Source organism: Anoplopoma fimbria, chromosome 3 (genome assembly GCF_027596085.1).
Source record: "Anoplopoma fimbria isolate UVic2021 breed Golden Eagle Sablefish chromosome 3, Afim_UVic_2022, whole genome shotgun sequence".
Lineage (NCBI taxonomy): Eukaryota > Metazoa > Chordata > Actinopteri > Perciformes > Anoplopomatidae > Anoplopoma > Anoplopoma fimbria.
Genome location: NC_072451.1, coordinates 10,474,870 through 10,492,727, shown reverse-complemented (window position 1 = coordinate 10,492,727; position 17,858 = coordinate 10,474,870). Strand labels below are relative to the sequence as shown.

The 17,858-nt window shown below is 40.1% G+C and overlaps 1 protein-coding gene across 2 annotated transcripts; it reads left to right on the top strand.

Annotated features, from left to right (window-relative positions):
• The first annotated feature begins 907 nt into the window (after nucleotides 1-907).
• On the top strand, nucleotides 908-17,146 carry LOC129089016 (transcription initiation factor TFIID subunit 4-like). Of its 2 annotated transcripts, none has more exons than XM_054596331.1 (16): nucleotides 908-1,020; nucleotides 1,760-2,266; nucleotides 2,530-2,651; nucleotides 2,750-2,857; nucleotides 3,583-3,711; nucleotides 4,371-4,493; nucleotides 5,209-5,298; nucleotides 6,018-6,092; nucleotides 7,405-7,537; nucleotides 9,765-9,849; nucleotides 10,019-10,179; nucleotides 10,543-10,673; nucleotides 11,127-11,252; nucleotides 11,396-11,452; nucleotides 14,223-14,330; nucleotides 16,793-17,146. In XM_054596331.1, exons 1-16 carry the CDS (start codon nucleotides 1,002-1,004, stop codon nucleotides 16,916-16,918), a joined length of 2,100 nt encoding a protein of 699 aa, XP_054452306.1. In that variant the 5' UTR covers nucleotides 908-1,001; the 3' UTR covers nucleotides 16,919-17,146. The 2 variants fall into 2 exon arrangements, with proteins under 2 accessions (XP_054452306.1, XP_054452305.1); XM_054596330.1 differs by having other exon boundaries at nucleotides 910-1,020; nucleotides 5,961-6,092.
• Nucleotides 17,147-17,858: the final 712 nt, after the last annotated feature.

Below are 17,858 nucleotides of genomic sequence, written 5' to 3'. Positions count from 1 at the left end.
CTATAGTTGTTTGGGGCCATTTTAGTTGGGGACCACAGGCAGTTGCCTGCCAGCCCAATGGTAATATCTCTCCCCAGGACCAGAGTGTGTTTCACTGGTGATTCTGACTGTGAGTAGCCACTACTCGGGTGTGTGACGCAACTATGTCATGGAAGGTGTATTGCTGAGGATTCAAGGAAGCAGTTTTGTTTCTTTGAGCTGTTCTCCAGAAAGATGCAAGCCACACCACCACAGGCCAAACGTTCGGCACGTTCTGAGGTATTTAGTCTTTAGTGGGCACTATAGTATAATGAACTATGATAAGTTCATTTTTCATTTCAACTTTTCTTGTAACAGTTAAGAAATTTGCTCTGGTATTGCTTAATGGTTCTTCAGCTTCTTTTCATGTCAAATTGATGTTTCTTTGGTGAATACTGATGACACCCCTTAGACCCATAGACCCCCGGGTATACAGAAATGAGTCCAAGGTGAGACTTTGAATACCATTTCAATCATTTGTTATGCAAGATGAACTCTGAACTAAAAAAGGTGAAGGCTTGGGTGGAGGAGGCAAAGCTTTGCCAGCAGCAAAGCATTTCTCAAAGAAGTTAAGGAAGATTTTGATAAAAAACTTCTTCACAGCTGAACATGAAACTGTGCCACATATTATCTGGCATTGTACGTTACTTATATATTATCGACGTCTAGTCGACGTCCAGTAAATTAGATTCTTCTTTCCGACCTGTTCAAATGCCAAGTGCTGGACGTGAAACGCTGCATTTACGTAAACTGCTTGCTATGTTTCACTTTACAAGTCAAAGCCTACTACAAGTGGCGTAACATCAAACTATATTGTACATTATAATATATAATTACATATATACACTTCACTTTCATTCTGCCACCAAACTCCAACTCATCATTAATCTTTTAATTAGCCGTAGCACATCTTGGTGCGCCAATCTTTCCCGTGTGTCCACAAATGCAGCACTGCTTTAGGCTGAGGTCGGGCACAATGCTGCATGAAAACAGCCAAAACAGGTGAGCTAGTGACTTGTTTCTCAGAAAACTCGATGAATAAGATTTATGATAGAGGTGTAACTTTATCCATTTTGACGAACGCAGCCCTCCGGACTATTTCGCGAGGAACGTTTGTTCCTTTGGATGAAATAACGACAAACTCCAGCAAAAAATACGTTAATGCTCCGTTAAACTAAGCTAGTTTATGTAAAAACTTGACCTTGTCTAAAGCTGAAACAATAAGCTGTTCACGTTAGTTACCAAGTCTGTAAACATAACGTGAATGTACTAAACAAACAGAATTCAAATGATAAAAATACTATGTTAAATCAGTAGGTTTCTTACCTTGGCTAACGTTAGCTGTAACGCTAATGTGTTTTACGTTAACCTATAGCTAATAATGTTAACTAAATATTAACTAGCGTTATTTAGTCTTCTTCAACACATTAAGGTGAAGATGGCAGTGATTTTGAAAGTTTAAAGTACGCTCTTAAAGTTAAATGTCTGATTTAACACTTTCCGTATTTAACGAAAGTGGGACAGCAGAACTGAGGTCTGCATCAATAACAAAGCATGTTTGTGTTTACTGTTAATAGGGTTTTAATAGGGCAATGTTTTTTTCACTGGGGTAACTTTGCAGCTTGGTTCAATATAGCATTACATAACGTCATAGCACTTGAAAAACAAATTTACTCTTGCTCTCATTTTGTTCATGTTTTTGGATTATGTATCAAATCACATTGTTTTTTTCTCCATTCAGAAATAATTATGGCCACAAATAAAGTGGTTATTGAAGCCCAAAAACTGGAGTCCTGCGGGGCAGCAGGGAAGGGAGACAACTCTATTCAAGTGAAGATATTACAGGTCCCAGCCAAATCTGGACCCATCACTGCTGTGCAGGCTCCCCCTGCTGCTGCAGGTGTCTCAAAGTGTGTCTCTGTCTCTGCCCCACCTAAAGTCATCCCAGTTGGCCATGTCCACCAACATACCTCCTCAACAGTAACAGCCCCAGGGCGTCACACTTCTTCTCCTTCTGTCATGGTGGTAGCAAAGGTGGCCACTCCAGGAGGAGTGGGCGCTAACGGCCAACCACAGGTAACAAATCCAGCCTTGAGCCAGGCGGCCTCCGTAAACCCGGCCACAACCCCAGGAAGGACAGTGGTGATAACTGTACCAAGGGCAGCGGGTCCACAGCCGGTCACTGTGGCCCCTCGGCTGCCACAGACTGTCTCCCCACAGCTCCCAGCCAACATCCAGATACCACCAGGTGAGCCGCCACTGTTGTGATCTAGATTCTAGTCTTCATTGATGATGTTCTCATTTGTGTTTACAGATTTGGCCTCTGTTACATCTTGAATTCAGTTTTTTATCTTCAGTAGATTGTATGTTTTGTCTGTAAATGGTGTTTAAATGTCCACCTCCAGCTGTGTCTGTATTGTATCTGGTGCACGATCTGGTCAGCGCTATCTCTTTTTAAGACAGATCATGAATGAGTTACAGTAGGTGATTTTGGACTATTCATTCTGACAGGTATGATGTTGATCTGCAGTGACGGTGGTCAGCTGATGCTCGTATCCCAGCAGGCTTTGGCACAGGCTCAGCAGGCACCAAGAGGTGTTACTGGTCAAACACCTAGAATACTGGTCCCACAGGTATGTGTGTGCTGCTGCTTTGAATTCTTGTGAAATATGCAAATTAAGTGGCATCCTCACTCCCGTGTACTTAACTAGCTGATATGTCTGGGATTCAGGTATCTGGAGCAGCTGGAAATAAAAGTAATGAGAAGGTGACCGTGATCAGGATGGCAGCCACTCCCAGTTTCCACCCAGCACCAGTCCAGAAGACAGCTGTGGTAAAGGTACACAAACTGGTTTTATCTTAAACTTAGTGTATACTTGCCATTGTGAATTTGAGTAAATATTTTGCAGCCAAATCAAATTGTTTACAGGATATTCCTTCGTATGTTTAGGATGCATGTAATACTTGACTCGTTTCTTTTCAGGGCTTGTACAAAGGAAATACAGTAGTTGTAGTACAGTGTTTGGATATGATGAGCCTTTGTTTTACTGCAAAGCAACGCCATTAATAATAATTATAATAATATTTGACCTGTTGTAAATTATAATTCTTTATTTGTCATAAATAATGATAATATTTTACCGGTCATTAATAATTCTACTTTACCTCATGAAGGATGTTAATACTTTACACCTTGAGGTTTTTCTCATTTTTAATGAGCTATCCAGTTCTTCACTGCACATGTTCATCTTGCCAGACCTCTTGAACAGTTGAGCATTCTTTGTGTAGACTGCAAATTAATTTTCGGTCGTCATAAATTATGAGAATTTGAATCTACATATCCTTCTCACCATAAATGACCGGTACCAGAGTTCACTTGGAACTGGACTTGCACTGTCCTATTTAGGGGATCAGGGCGCAGTTTTTAAACCCGTACCAGAATGGACATTGCTTGATTCACCGGTGGCTGTCACCAGTATGTGCATGCTTGTTACTTTACCGTTAGTCAGTTATATCTGTTGCCATTTTTAGTTTTGGAGTTATATATTTTATTGTGTTGTTCAGGTGATTGGTGTGACTCCCAAACCAGCTGTAGTCCAGACCCTTAGCGCTGTGTCTGAACGGGGGAGCCAGCCTCGCATTCAGACGGTCGTCACAGAAACAAAAAAGGAGACACCAGCCCCCGTTAGTCAGGTGAGTTGGACCAGTCCCAGCTCTGACCTGCATCCTCGGTCTGGAAAAAACTATTTCAGTCTGAAACTGCATTGTGCTATCATTACGGCATAAACAACACAAAAAAACCATAAAGATAGCAAGTCTTTCTTTGTAATTACTGGTACTGTTTCCCTTGCCTCTAAAATATTCATCAAAACATGAGTCTATTGTATGATTTCATGATTTATTTTATATTAGAGATACAGATTGTGAATGGGCTAAAATAATATAACAAACTCCCTAAGCAGTTCATCAATGTTGAGGAAGGAGATGGCATTACCATGCTTCCAGTTTGATAGTATTTGTAGTCCAACATACCCATCATGCCTAGTTGTTGTGCATGTCTCACAGTGAGGTCCAATAGTTTTCTTGGGTCGAGGTACACTTGTTTTTCTTTGATGTACATTTTACCACTCAATATGTAAATTATTTGAGGATCTACTTGTGATTCTACCTTTTTTACTGTGGAGAAAAGTTTTATTTCAGTTAATTTTCTATGTTTGATATGTAGTCATGATTTGTGTTTCTTCATGGCACCATTACATACTTTTGCTACGGAGGAACAAGACGAGAGTGTCACAAATTGACCCAAGTTGACCTTCATTATGATTGGTTGTTGCCTGACATTTCATCAACAGGCCACCCTGGAAAGTGTGAAGAAGTGCAAGAACTTCCTGGTGACTCTGATCAAGCTGGCCTCCAGTGACTCCAGGTCTGCCAACATGGCTAACAATGTCAGAGGACTGGTCAGGAGTCTGCTGGTACGCTTCTACTCTTCATCATCACAGCAGCTGGTTTCACCTAGTGGGGTAGTAGATTAATGAAATCTTCTAAGGCTTGAAAACAGAGAGTAGTTTTATAATTTAAATGGTTTATACGAAGTGAATGTAGTCACCATGGCGTCAACCATTGGTTTGTTGACTACTGTTTTAAAGCCATAAACTCATGTTTACAATGTTTACTGAGGTAGTAAATCAAGTGAGAAGTAGAGTCATTTTCTCATAGACTTCTATACAACCAGACTTATTTTTACAACCAGAGGAGTTGCCCCCTGCTGGTCAGTAGAGAGAATGCACGTTTTAAGACACTTCGCCATTGGCTTCACTCCTTAAAAGTACTAGTGTCTTAAATATTTTAGTAGTCTCATTGTTTTTAATCTGCATTACAAAGTTATGTACTGCTTGTCTATCTTTTGATTAGAGAACTGCTACATGTATCAGATCAACTTTTTTTAATAGAATTTGTTCAGACTTAAAGGAACTACTTACTCTAAAGCTAGTATGTAGACCTTGAGTTAAGATTATTATGTCTAATCCCTGTTCTTCTTCTCACACTGCCTATTAATAGTTGCATAAAAGTTATCGAGTATTAGCAGTATTCACTTAACAGCTTATTTTCTTCTGTTATGAAGTTAATATTCAAGGTACCATGAAATGTATCAAAAGTGAGGTCTTTGTCCTTTTTCCTATCCTGCAGGAAGGGAAGCTAGAAGCAGAGGAGTTTACAGAACAGCTTTACCATGAGCTGAAGTCCACTCCACAGCCCTGCTTGGTGCCTTTCCTCAAGGTGACCAGAGATTCAACAACACATTATCATTCTTTCCTTGGGTGTCTGAAGGTCCTGTACAATTTCAATTCTATGATTCAACCTCCAGACTGTAGACTTTTAACTAACGGTGATCCAGTTATTTTGATGGGTCAGTATTGGCTAAAATGTAGCAGTTTAAAATCTGATCCTTTTTAACTGAATTGTCCTTTGTTGAGTCATCCTCAGCCTGCTTGTGTTGCAGCGCTCTGCCCAATCTCCATGATTTTGTTCCTAAAACTGGAAAACCATTGTAGAGTAGAGAAAAAAATGATAAGATAGTTCCAACAGATCGGTGACCTCTCTAGCTTCAAGTCAGTTTCAGTCAACTTCCAGTTCCATTCATATGTTAATGATAATTTGAGCTGATCATCTTAGTTTTGGATCAAGACCTTCAGTATTTGGATCAAGTAGTTTGTGCAGAATAAGTTGGGCTGGATTTAGAAGGCCACACCTGGTATAGGTCAGATATTAAATCATTGTTCAGGTAAATGTAGATACCACGTATTAAAGGACTCTGATCAGATATTTAGCTACTGCATTTATGTGGTGTATTATTTTACCAAAGCAAACTCATCACACACTGACCAGAGTTGCTTCTAGTTGGACTGTGCTCAGCTTTCTTTTTTTGTCATTGCTACCAGAAAAGTCTTCCTGCAGTGCGTCGCCTCACTGCAGACCCCCAGTTATTTATCCAACAGGCTTCTACTTCAACTGGCAACCTCGTGAAGCAGCCCAGCACTGTCACAGGACAAGTACTCAGTACCAGCCAGCAGGTAAAGAAATGTGAAGGACATAAAAGTAATAAGCATATGCATGTAGAGGACAAAGACTTAAGACAGGGAAAGTAGCTGTGGAGCAGCCGATGAAAGGAAAGATTGCAGTATATCCATGGTTAGGAGTGTGTATCATATCACGAGATAAACAAAACATGGACCCCCTCTTAGCTAAAGAGCTCTGTAGTGCCACTAGAGGTCAAAACTCCACAGGGAACCTTTGAGTGCATGTAAATGCACTAAGTGATGCAATGTGGAGTAAGACCTTAAAAACACTGTGAAGCATCTTAATTAGCTCTGCAAAATATAATAGTCATTATATTCATTTTCATGTCCTTGTGGCAAACCATAGATATTTGTCATTTCAACATTATTACTTAATGTCTTTTCTTCAATACCCCTTAGCTACAAATGTATATTTCGCTCCTCTGCCCAGTTCGTTACAGTTCAGCTGCCTAACACTAAACTCCTACACCAACCTACATCAGTCTCATGTTTTACCTCTGAGACTCACCTTTCAATACCTTTCTTCATCATCTGTGATGTGAAAACATCATTCCCACACAGAGAAAGTAAAAGTGTGCATCCTGGTCTTGTTTCAGTTCTAAAATCCTATCACGAAATGGAGCTGAAAGCTACGACAGCGAATTAGGGCCAGGAGGCGGGGAATATTCCAAAACAGAATTTCCAAGATTAAAGCCGTAAATTTACAAGAAAAAAATGAACAAATTTACGAGAATATAATTTATACAATTATACCACTATGCAAGGTTTAATTAAACGGTCCCTTAAAAGCGTTGTTATGTTACTATGGTAACGCAGTGTGTTTGGAGGAACGTCTATTCAGTGGTTGTTTTATTTGTAAACTGTGCTGAAATAAAAGACACGCCTTTGTGTAGTCAAAGATAAAGTTGTTGGTCCCGTATTTCCTGTAACTTCTACAATACTAGTTCATGTTTATAAAAGAACATCATAGAAAACGTTGATGTATCTTTCAGGATCTTTTCCTCACTCAGAGGCCACCTTACACAACTTTAGGAGCAACAAAATTCAGAAGGCTGGTGCCACTATCTTGAAAACAAGATAGTGTCAAACACACCCCACATCGGATTTAGCAGGAGTTATGTCTTTTCTGACAAACTGTCTCATTGCCACTGTTTTGAGTTTGGGTGGATGAAATTATACATGTGTACTGTCCGTATAGATGATATGTGTACATCTTTATGTTTCTGTGTTGTACTGGCTGTGAAAACCAATCTGCCCTGGGTCAGTAAATCTAAATGTAATCCTAATGATTGCCCTTGAACTGCAGGTTATCCAGCAGCCTCGGGCAGTGACTCTGAGACCGGGTATGACGACAGTAGTCCAGTCTAAAAATTACATATCGAAGAGCAGCAGACCCATCCCCAAACACACAGTGGTCCAGTCAGGAAAACCCTTTGCAGGTAACAGTAAGGGCAGGGCAACGTTGGGATTTCACCAATTCATTGTAATTCTTGGTGTCAATTTTTGCCATTTGTGTATCTAATCCGTCTCATGGAACATAAAAGTCTAATGGGATCTTGTGTAACTGTTTTTTTTCCCCAGCCCAAATGAAAATCACTGTCTAGGTCCTATGATAAAATTATATATAGAATGTGAACATTTTTGAAAAAGATGGATCCATGTCCCAAATGGAAAATGTAAGCCTATTAAAGATAAATAGGATCAATAAGGATTTGGACTATTAATATACTTAATTAAATTACAAAACGTACAACTAACAGGTAACACACACACACACACACACACACACACACACACACACACACACACACACACACACACACACACACACACACACACACACACACACATTCATACCCACATACCGGGGCCTCAAAAAGTTACATTTTTGTCAAACTCCTCCAACCCGTGACAAAAGGCACAGAGGTTGAACCCTGGCAGACACTGTCTTTGGCCGGAGCTCCACCACCTAAGCCCTGCAGCTTCGGTGTTAAACTCCTCCAGTTGGAGGCCCTCTACTGAGAGAAACTTTAGCCTCTGCAGCTGAAGGGAGGAGAGACTTGACCTCCAGTCAGTTCTCACTCTCTTCATTGTTGAAAGTCCTTGCTCACACACTGCTGTGCTGACTGAAAGGATTAGATACTCCTCCATTTAAACCACCATGTTCTCAAATGATTCTCTCCTTTCCTCTGAAAAAATAGACATTAAAATTAAATATTAATTTAAAAATGGAAATAACTTTTGAACAACTCAGCAGATTTTTCTAACACCAAGTAAGAATCAAGTCTTTATCTTAAACCAACAACTTAATTATGTAAACATGTGGATTGCACTTAAATCACTGAATCATTGCAGGAGTTTCACATAATTTCTGCTAGAACGTGTTTACAAGCTTTAATATTTAAAAAAGTCACCAAACTCCTAGAGTCTGATCCACATGACCTCCTCTCCACCCTGTTACCTGGAAAGAGGACAGGCTGCACGAACACAAGACTGTAGAAGGATTGTGACGGTCCACAGAAGTCAGTGTAGTTTATACTCTGGTTTAGGAGTCACTGTTCAGTGCATGTTTGGTACATCGGGTAAAAAAACTCCAAATGCACAAGGATCTGTTTGATTGTTTTTTTTTTTACAAAAACAGTAGTGCAAATGTCAAAGACATACAACATCCTCCTGCCTGGGACTGTGGTAATATTTTGCCCACTGGTAAATTTGGTATTTTGGTACAACTATTTCCACTTTAAAACTAATGAACATTTCTGTATTAAACTTTACAAACACTTTTCCAGTGGAAAACAGGTCAGAATAGGCTATAGAAATGAAAAGCATCTCTTATGCCATGAAATTGAAAATACCAAAATAAAACTTGTGCATTCTGGGGGAGTATTTCAATTAGTTCCATTTCCACCTTGGCTATATTTAAACATTCAAAGCACCCAAACATTTCTCCTCCCGATCATCAACCAATCTTGGTAATACTCTTGAATGTGCGTCAGCATGTTGGATGTGTTTCCATTCACAACCCCTACAACGTTGGAGCAACGCCATCACACCGTCCTCGTCTTGTACACAAATTTGTCTCTGTTGCTGTTGAAGCTGACCAGGGACCTGCAGGTGGGTCTTCCAGCTCCAACGTTTCTTTTGCTTTTGCCAAAGTGTGACTGACTCACACGCCAATCCACTCGTTGCTAACGGCTAAACGTTTTCAGCCAGAACTTGTGCATGGGAACTTTGAGTCCAGTTTACATATGTGGTACATGTATTCTCCGTGCAACGGGCTATGACCCCTCGACGGGACGGTTCTGTACAAAGCCGGTAGCAGCCCTAGCATCTAGAAATCTTATCTAGCACGTATCAGTACTGGTGTAACAGCACAAAGATCACATTGCAATTGAAATGTAATCCAAAAGACCACACTCCATCAAGTCCACCAGCTCTGCCTATCTCATTTGCATATTGAGATTAGATTACAATGCAGGCAGAATTGCAATGACAAGATTATGTATTAAGATCAGGTGGAGATGCAAATAAGTCTAAAATAGCTCTTCACTGTGGCCTTGTAGTCACACAATTTCAGCAAACTTCAATTTTGCCAACCCAATTTCATCCACAGGCTAAATTCAACTCTACTTTCCAAATAACTTTGTATGTTTTTCTGTTTTCTAGGAGTGTTTTCATTTAAACAGCCTTTCACTCAGGAGCCACCTCGATCTACCACATTTGCATTCAAGGACAGTTCAGGATCATACAAGTAATACATCCAGTTGATATCTTTAGACCCAGACTTAAATGTGAGGGGTTTCAAGTTGAACAATTCAATTGTTTCTGTCAAATGGCAAAGCTGGCTGGCCTGAACAAAGCAAAGTTCTCTGTGTGTGTGTGTGTGTGTGTGTGTGTGCGTGTGCGTGCGTGCTTCCCAGAGAGGATGATGACATTAATGATGTAGCCTCCATGGCTGGAGTCAACCTGAGAGAGGAGAATGCACAGATCTTGACCACGGTGGTGGGCTCTGTGGTGCAGTCGTGCCAGGATCAGCCCTTCCTCTCACCAAACCCAGTGCTCAGCCGAATCCTTCGTACAGGTACAGAAGCCAGACTGAGGCTTCCTAATGGCATTCATTACACCAGTATTACTGCAGACTATTCTCTAGTTTAACAGCCAATACCGATATAATGACAACACCAAATTGTCTCTTAAAATAGGCCTAATATATTAACAGAATATGTCATATAAGGGATTAAGTTCATGGAAACAGTGCCAGGCTACAATTAAAATAGTAACAGAACTATGTCTGTGGCCACTGCATTAAATGTATTCATTGAAGTCACAACAAAACAATTGAATGTGAATAAAGACATTTATTTTACTGTACAAACTTAGCTGTAATGTTTCTATGACTCTTCTCGTGATACTTCTACCAGATGTGTTGTGTTTCCTGTGTTAGGACAGGCATTGGGAGTAACAGATGTTGGTCCAGAGGTGGTGGCTCTGGTGTCTCATGCCACTCAGGAGTGTCTCCGTGGGCTGGTGGAAAAACTCACTGTGATGGCAGAACACCGCAAGGCAGCCCTGAAGGTACAGCAGTGTGACCCCAACCCAAAGCAGCCGCATTGAGAAACTTGCATGTTATTGGCATTCAAAATTTGTGCATAAGAAGTTGTGGAAAACATATTTTTACAGGTTACAGAAAAGTCATGCAATGTCATGCCCTCAGCGCATATGTCTGCTCATTAATCACATCTGTTGTTTTGGTTCATGAATGTGCAACAGTGAAAAGTACAAAAGGGCTGAGTGAAGTGGAATACAGATCAGAGGGTGTGGTGATTAATGAATACACTGTCAACCAATCACATCACTCTGAAATAGCTAAGCCAATCACAGTGAAGCATGTCAACAACATCTCAACAAATAGGTGTGTGTGTGTGTGTGTGTGTGTGTGTGTGTGTGTGTGTGTGTGTGTGTGTGTGTGTGTGTGTGTGTGTGTGTGTGTGTGTGTGTGTGTGTGTGTGTGTGTGTGTGTGAGAATAGGAGGACTCGTGGCATGGCAAAGTGAGTGATGTACGCTCCCAGCTTCGCTTCCTGGAGGAAGTGGAGAGTTTGAAGAAGAAGAGGAGAGATGAAGAGGAAAGAGAGACACTGTTGCGTTTGGCCAGAGTAAGCTAAAGTTTGACTGAAACCATTTCTCAATTATTATTTTTAGGTCGCACCAGCATTTGATCTGAAACCACTGTGACTATTTCTACCTATATTGAGATAAATTCTGCTCACTAACTTAACATCTGTCTGTCTGTGATCAGAGTCGCTCACACGCTGAGGATCCACAGCATCAGCAGCTCAAGCAAAGAGCCAAAGAGGTGTGTATGTGTTTTATCAAGGAGAATGCCAGGAGACTCAACCATACAGTCAAAAACGGTCTAGAGAGAGACCTGTGATATTATGTGTATTAAGCACAAACTGCAGGTAGGATTTATTAACCGTTTAATTAAATTGCTTTAGTTACTGCAAGGTGTACCTACTCAACCGTTTGGTAAATTGTGGGCTTTCATGTTCAAACTACTAAGTCTAACTTTTAAGCTTGGACTATTTGATTTAGTTTTTGTTTCCAAAATGAAAACATCATGGTAAGAACCTACAAAATAACAGTAAATGGATATGTGCTCCGGAGAAGGAAGCCTAGTGGTATCACACTGACAGCATGCTGCTGACAAAGTTAACTACACTTCCTGTTGCTGCTTTGAATAGAACTATAACGTCTATTGTTTGTATTATTATTATTATTATTATTATTATTATTATTATTATTATTATTATAACAAAATGTATTAAAATAACAGTGTTTGAGATTTAGTGGCATCTAGTGGTGACCCTCTGCTCACCCCTCCCTTTCCAAGAGTGTTTATTACTTCTAGGAGCTGCCCTTATCAATACTCAGTTCTTCTTCATGACTAAATGATTGCTTTTTAAATATAAAGAATTTTAAAAACAAATAAATTCAACAGGATTAAGAGTAAAATATAATTTAGATATAACTAAATATCGTTTCTAGTGCAGCAACAGTTATATTTATATCAAGTCATTAATATCTCTGGAAACAAATCTAAAATGTGAATTGAATAAATAACACTCCTGAGTGAAGTTTATAAATGATAATAATTAATATTTGAGATAACAGTTATCAGAAAGTATCAGTCATTCCTTCTGTCTGCTCTGTCTCAGCCAGCAAAGACAAAGCAGAGAACAAGAACAATCTAAGCTAAGCAGTAAGACTACAGACAGACAGCCTTTCATTCAGCCTTGTAAAAAAATGCTTTTGGTCAATCTTTTGGGCTGTGCTTGTGTAAACACAGCGACAGTGAATGAGACACTGAGGACAGAGGCAACTGAATTAGGTTTTACTTTCGTTTACATGTTCATGCTTGTTCAATTCAATTCAATTCAGTTTATTTTGTATAGCCCAGAATCACAAATTACAAATTTGCCTCAGAGGGCTTTACAATCTGTGCACATGCGACATCCTCTGTCCTTCCCTCACATCGGCACAGGAAAACTCCCCTAAAAAACCCCTTTAACAGGGAGAAAAAAGGAAGAAACCTATGGGAGAACGACAGAGGAGGGATCCTTCTCCCAGGATGGACAGAATGCAATAGATGTCATGTGTACAGAATGAACAGCATAACAGAGATACAACACATTCAATGTATATGACATAAATGATTCATATAATAAGACTACTTATAATAACAGCAGCAATTATTACAGTAGAATTATAGCCATGAAAATAGGGATAGTAATGTGATTAATAATAATAATCGAAGTAGCAGTGGGTGTCAGTCGGCTCACAGCAGGAGGCACGACTACGGTCCAGGTACCACAACGATTCATGGAAACCTGCAGAGCGAGAAAGCAAAAGGGCTTCAGGGTGGAAGTAAAGCTAAAATGCTTAATGGTACAGGTAATAGTAATAGTAATGTGACTAGATAGTAATCAGATGTATTGATAAAGCTTTGGCCTTCTACTTGTGAATGTTTTTTTTTGCACAGGAACAAGCATAGTTGTTGTCCACTTGAGATATCTTCACTTCACCTGGGTGTGTGTGTGTGTAGGTGGAGGAGCTCAGCCCGACAGAGAGAGCAGTGGAAACGCTCACTTCAGCTTGATATAAAAATACACCAAAACATAAGAAAACTACAAAAAATGCACAAGTAACATCAAAGCTTATCAACACTCGATCTTAAATAATTTAGCACCGTGGCCCGTTTAGTATGGAAATTTGGTAGCCATCCGTACCTTAAGGTAATGTAAAAACACAAAGAGATCTCTCTAGAGCTGTTCTTGGCTGCTGTAGAAACACGATGGAGCGACATGTTAGGCAGCTCCCTTAGTATTAAATAAAACGTATGGATTCTTAGTTTCAGGTTATTTTACACAAATGAAAACACAGTTTTGCATATTATATTCCATTTCTGCCAATTAATCCCTCCTCCATTTTACACACATCTACATTTGGACATGTTTGGCATTTTTTTGTCTGCATGGGTCTTGCCACAGACACTCATAATCTTTATTTTCTATGGTAGTAAAAGGCTGTTGTCTGGGAATGATTGAAATCCCTGCTATTTTTCTTGCTAATCGTTCATCTAGTAAGGCAGTTATGTGTGTTGGGAGATGAAAGGCACCGGTAGCAGTGTGGCTATTTAAGTTAGCAGGAAAACCTTCTCAGGCTGCTGTGTAGCTCCCAGACATCACACTCCCAGAGGTCTCTGTGTTCATTTACATGATGCCACCCCCACACACACTCAACCACTGCACCATACACGCACTACACTTTGCCAATTCTCTCTACACACACACACACACACACACACACACACACACACACACACACACACACACACACACACACACACACACACACACACACACACACAGTCTCAAAGCTTGAAAGGTGTGCTAAGTAAAGTCATCTATCACTGCAGCAAGGTTATTTATTGGATTTTTAAAAAAAAATCTAATTTCAGGAAACCTGTCATAGTATAATGAACAAGCCTCCAACTTTGCCTGCTGGCCATTTGTGTCTTTATTCACCACATTTTCTCTGATCCTTTGTCTTTCTTCTCTTTTCAGTTACAACAAATAGAAGAAGCTCAGTTGCAGCAAAGAGAGGCCAACCTCACCGCTCTGGCTGCCATCGGGCCTCGCAAGAAGAGACCTCTGGAGCAGACTGAAAGCCAGGTTGGTCTGCGTTGAAAGCCAGAGGCATCTGTTACAACGTGTAATACCTAGTCACCTGTTCCAAGAAACAGGGGGCGGCATTTCACAAACTAAAAATCATTAGTTATAGAAAACAGCTGATTACTAACTAACAGCAGAGCAAAATAAGTAAAAAATATTCCACCAAACTGCTGAAACTCTGAGATACGCTCATAATAACACTGCTATCTAATATTCTTCAGATGTGTTGTCGGCCTAAAGTTTATGTTTGTCATCTGTGTGTTTACAGCCACATTAACAAGGGCTGTACGTTGTGTGTAGCTTTCATAGTGTGCTGATCGTCTTGGGTCCGGGGTGACAGAGACGAGGGAATGACTCGGGTTTCTGTTTCGTCCACCCCCCTGACGGGGAGTGTATGAATGGATGGTAAACAACACAAAAAGTGCTGATCAGGCAGGGAGTCGGGGAAGCAGGCCCCCAGGATCATACCCCGTTTCTTGGGTGCGAGATGATCACTGGTTTCTGCCAATTTGGATTTAAGCCAGTAAACAAACCATCCTAACATACATTCAATACTTCTTAAAGGACTGCCATGAAACTCACACTTCCAGCAGATATCTCCCATTACAAGCATGACAAGTTGTATTACTAAACTGATCAAGACAACAGATGAACATGGAAGAAGTGTTCAGTTTACATCATCGGCAAATTAAAAGGGAGCAGAAAAAAGGGAGGCTTCTAACTAATGTAAGAGAAGATGTACTTAAGACAGGGGGAAGATGTGAATACAGGCCTGTCTCTAACAGAAGCCTGTTCCAAATGAATGCCATAGAAGTACCTGTTTTGAGTAACTGACCAATGTTTTAATATAACAATATTCCTATCTACTCATACTAGAACCAGACCTCTTGAATGAAAGACAAAAGCAATGAAGTTGCTCTATTTGCTTTGAACATTTAACATCCCAAAGTAAGACTAAACTATAACATCCCCTCCGTAAAACTCCTCTGATGTTATGTGCCACCAATACTCATGTAGCTTGTTAGTTAAGATGTTGAGGATTTCTTATAAATGAAGAGCCACAGAAGAAAACACGCAAACATTCATGAGCATTTTGAATCTTGAATAAAGACAAAAAGATAGAGAAGGTGCACAGTAAAAAACATTAAGCACCAAACAGGGAAACAAAGTGTGGAGAAGCATGGTGTTGGTTATAGCAGCTAGCCTCCTTGGCTAACGCAGACACCCAGGCAGCCCACAGCTTACCACAGTTAGCATGTGTGAGACTGTTGGTTTAGCTCATTGAGTCTTTAACTCTGTGTGTTTTGAGTCGCAGCCCTGCAGGCTGTAGGTTTAAAGACGAGGACGCTCCGTTAACTGCACATTCTCCCCACTGCCTTTGAACTCCATTACCCAGCGGAGCCGGCTGCCTGCCGCCTACCGCCTGTCTCACTCTTTCCTCTCCACCGCCACAGGGCTTCCTTTACCTCTACACAGGCTTTACCTCAGCTGGCTCTGCACACACTGATGACAGCTTCTATGGAGGGGTGATGGGCAAAATGTGTTGAAGATGAGGCTCTTTAGCATGTGTTAATAAACATACTCAGACAGGAAGTAGTGAAACAGCTCATTTTTGTTTAGGCATAATCTCTATATTAATTCAAGAACATGGTTGGCTTTGGATTTTAGCGTGAAAGCACTAGGGCTGTACTGATGTTTCAGTCACTGTCTGTTGTCATATTTTACGACGTTATCCTAAAAAAACAAAAACAAATTCTTGAACAAATCGATTAGATTCATTTTAAATGTTTTTATTAAATCAGCTTTTTTTTTAATGAATAGAACTCGTCAGTTTGTCACTATATAAATAGCGGACTGACCTCAGTATGATACTAATAATATTAGTGTAGCATGATCTTTATCTTCAACTTTGCAGAAATACTTCCCATGCATTGCATCTGGATTCTCATAATGTCACAAGATCACGCCAGGAACAAATATTAATTTTGTCAGGCTTCAAGTCATGTTTTTTATTTTTTGTCCGGTAAGTCAGAGCCCTGCCAATCAGAATCTTGTGAGGAGCTACTGGCAACTAGGGGCGGGGCTTAGGTGTGTGGGAGACACGGGGAGAGGCTCCTGAAGAGGTTACTGTAGGTGCTGCAACAGCATCAGTTTTATCAGAACTGGAGAGTATTTGTTAATTGAAAGAAAAGTAATCAATGACACTGAAGGCTTTTTAAGATGTAAAACATGTTTTTGCTGTGTTCCTGACTGAGCAACAGCTTGATATATAGATGGTTCATCCAAACTCCTGCCATATTTTTTTTTTGAAAGTGCAGTGAAAACTGAACTGACTAAGCAAACTCCATTCACTGATGAAGACCATGAGATACAGTTGAAAGCCCAGGTAAAAGATAATAAATGGAGATTACAAAATATTAAGTTGACTTATATTTTGTGTGTGTGTGTATTGTGTGTGTCAGGTGACCCTGCTGCCCAGACAGGGTGTTCAGAGAGTGACGCGGGTCATGCTGAGGGATCTGCTGGTGTGTATGGAGCAGGACCACTTCCTGTGCCACTCTCTCACTCTGTACAAAGCCATGGTCTGACAGCCTTAACTGTTAATGACTGGATCGGCCTAATAATAATCTGCAGCAGATCTTTGTTTTTTGTTCTTAGTTTCAGTTGTATCAAATATCTTTCTGTTTATTTAATATTCATTTTGAGTGTGATGATCGTTGGTGGTTATCAGCTGCTCTCTAGAGCACTCCTTGTTTTGGTTTTGATTGAAAAGATGAGAGTAGAAGATGAAACAGCGCTGTTTACTGAAAAGTGTTGAAAAAGTTCTAAGTTGAATGTTTTGTGAATGCTTTATTATTATTTTGCTTGTTTATTATTTGTCCATTAAAAGAAGTGGACTGTGTCACATCCTGACTGTTACTGTCTTTGGTTGTTTAATCTACAGCAGGACCTCATCTTTGTTAGAGGATGATAGAACAAGAACTCCTACTTACAGTATAAAGCTTATCATAAACTGGTCTTTATGAAATCAAACCCACTTCAAACATTCCACACATCACTCCTTTAAACAGACTTCAGAGCCATCAGCCAGTCCTTATGAATAAGGTTACCGCTGGGAAGACAAGAAAGAATTTTGCCTAATTATTAAACTATATGAAAAGCATGAGATGTTTACATTTACATGTACAACTGTCACAATATGCAAATGTGCTTTTCTTCAATGACATGATGTAGAACATGGCATGTGTCCAAATAAAAATAGGCCAAACAAAACAAACTCAGGACTATAGGAAATAAAATAATGAGGTTAGTGAGTATGACACCATGAAACATTTCCTTTTGTCAGTACTTTAGACTCATTATTCAGTTTGCATAACTGCTGTAGATGGAGGAACTTTTGAGCATGGAAGTATCAGACTGAGGAGGAGGAGGAGGAGGAGGAGGAAAGCCAACCGGGCCTATGTAGTCCCTCTACTACCACCTGCAGGGAACACTATGTCATACACATTTACATCTCTGAAAGGTATA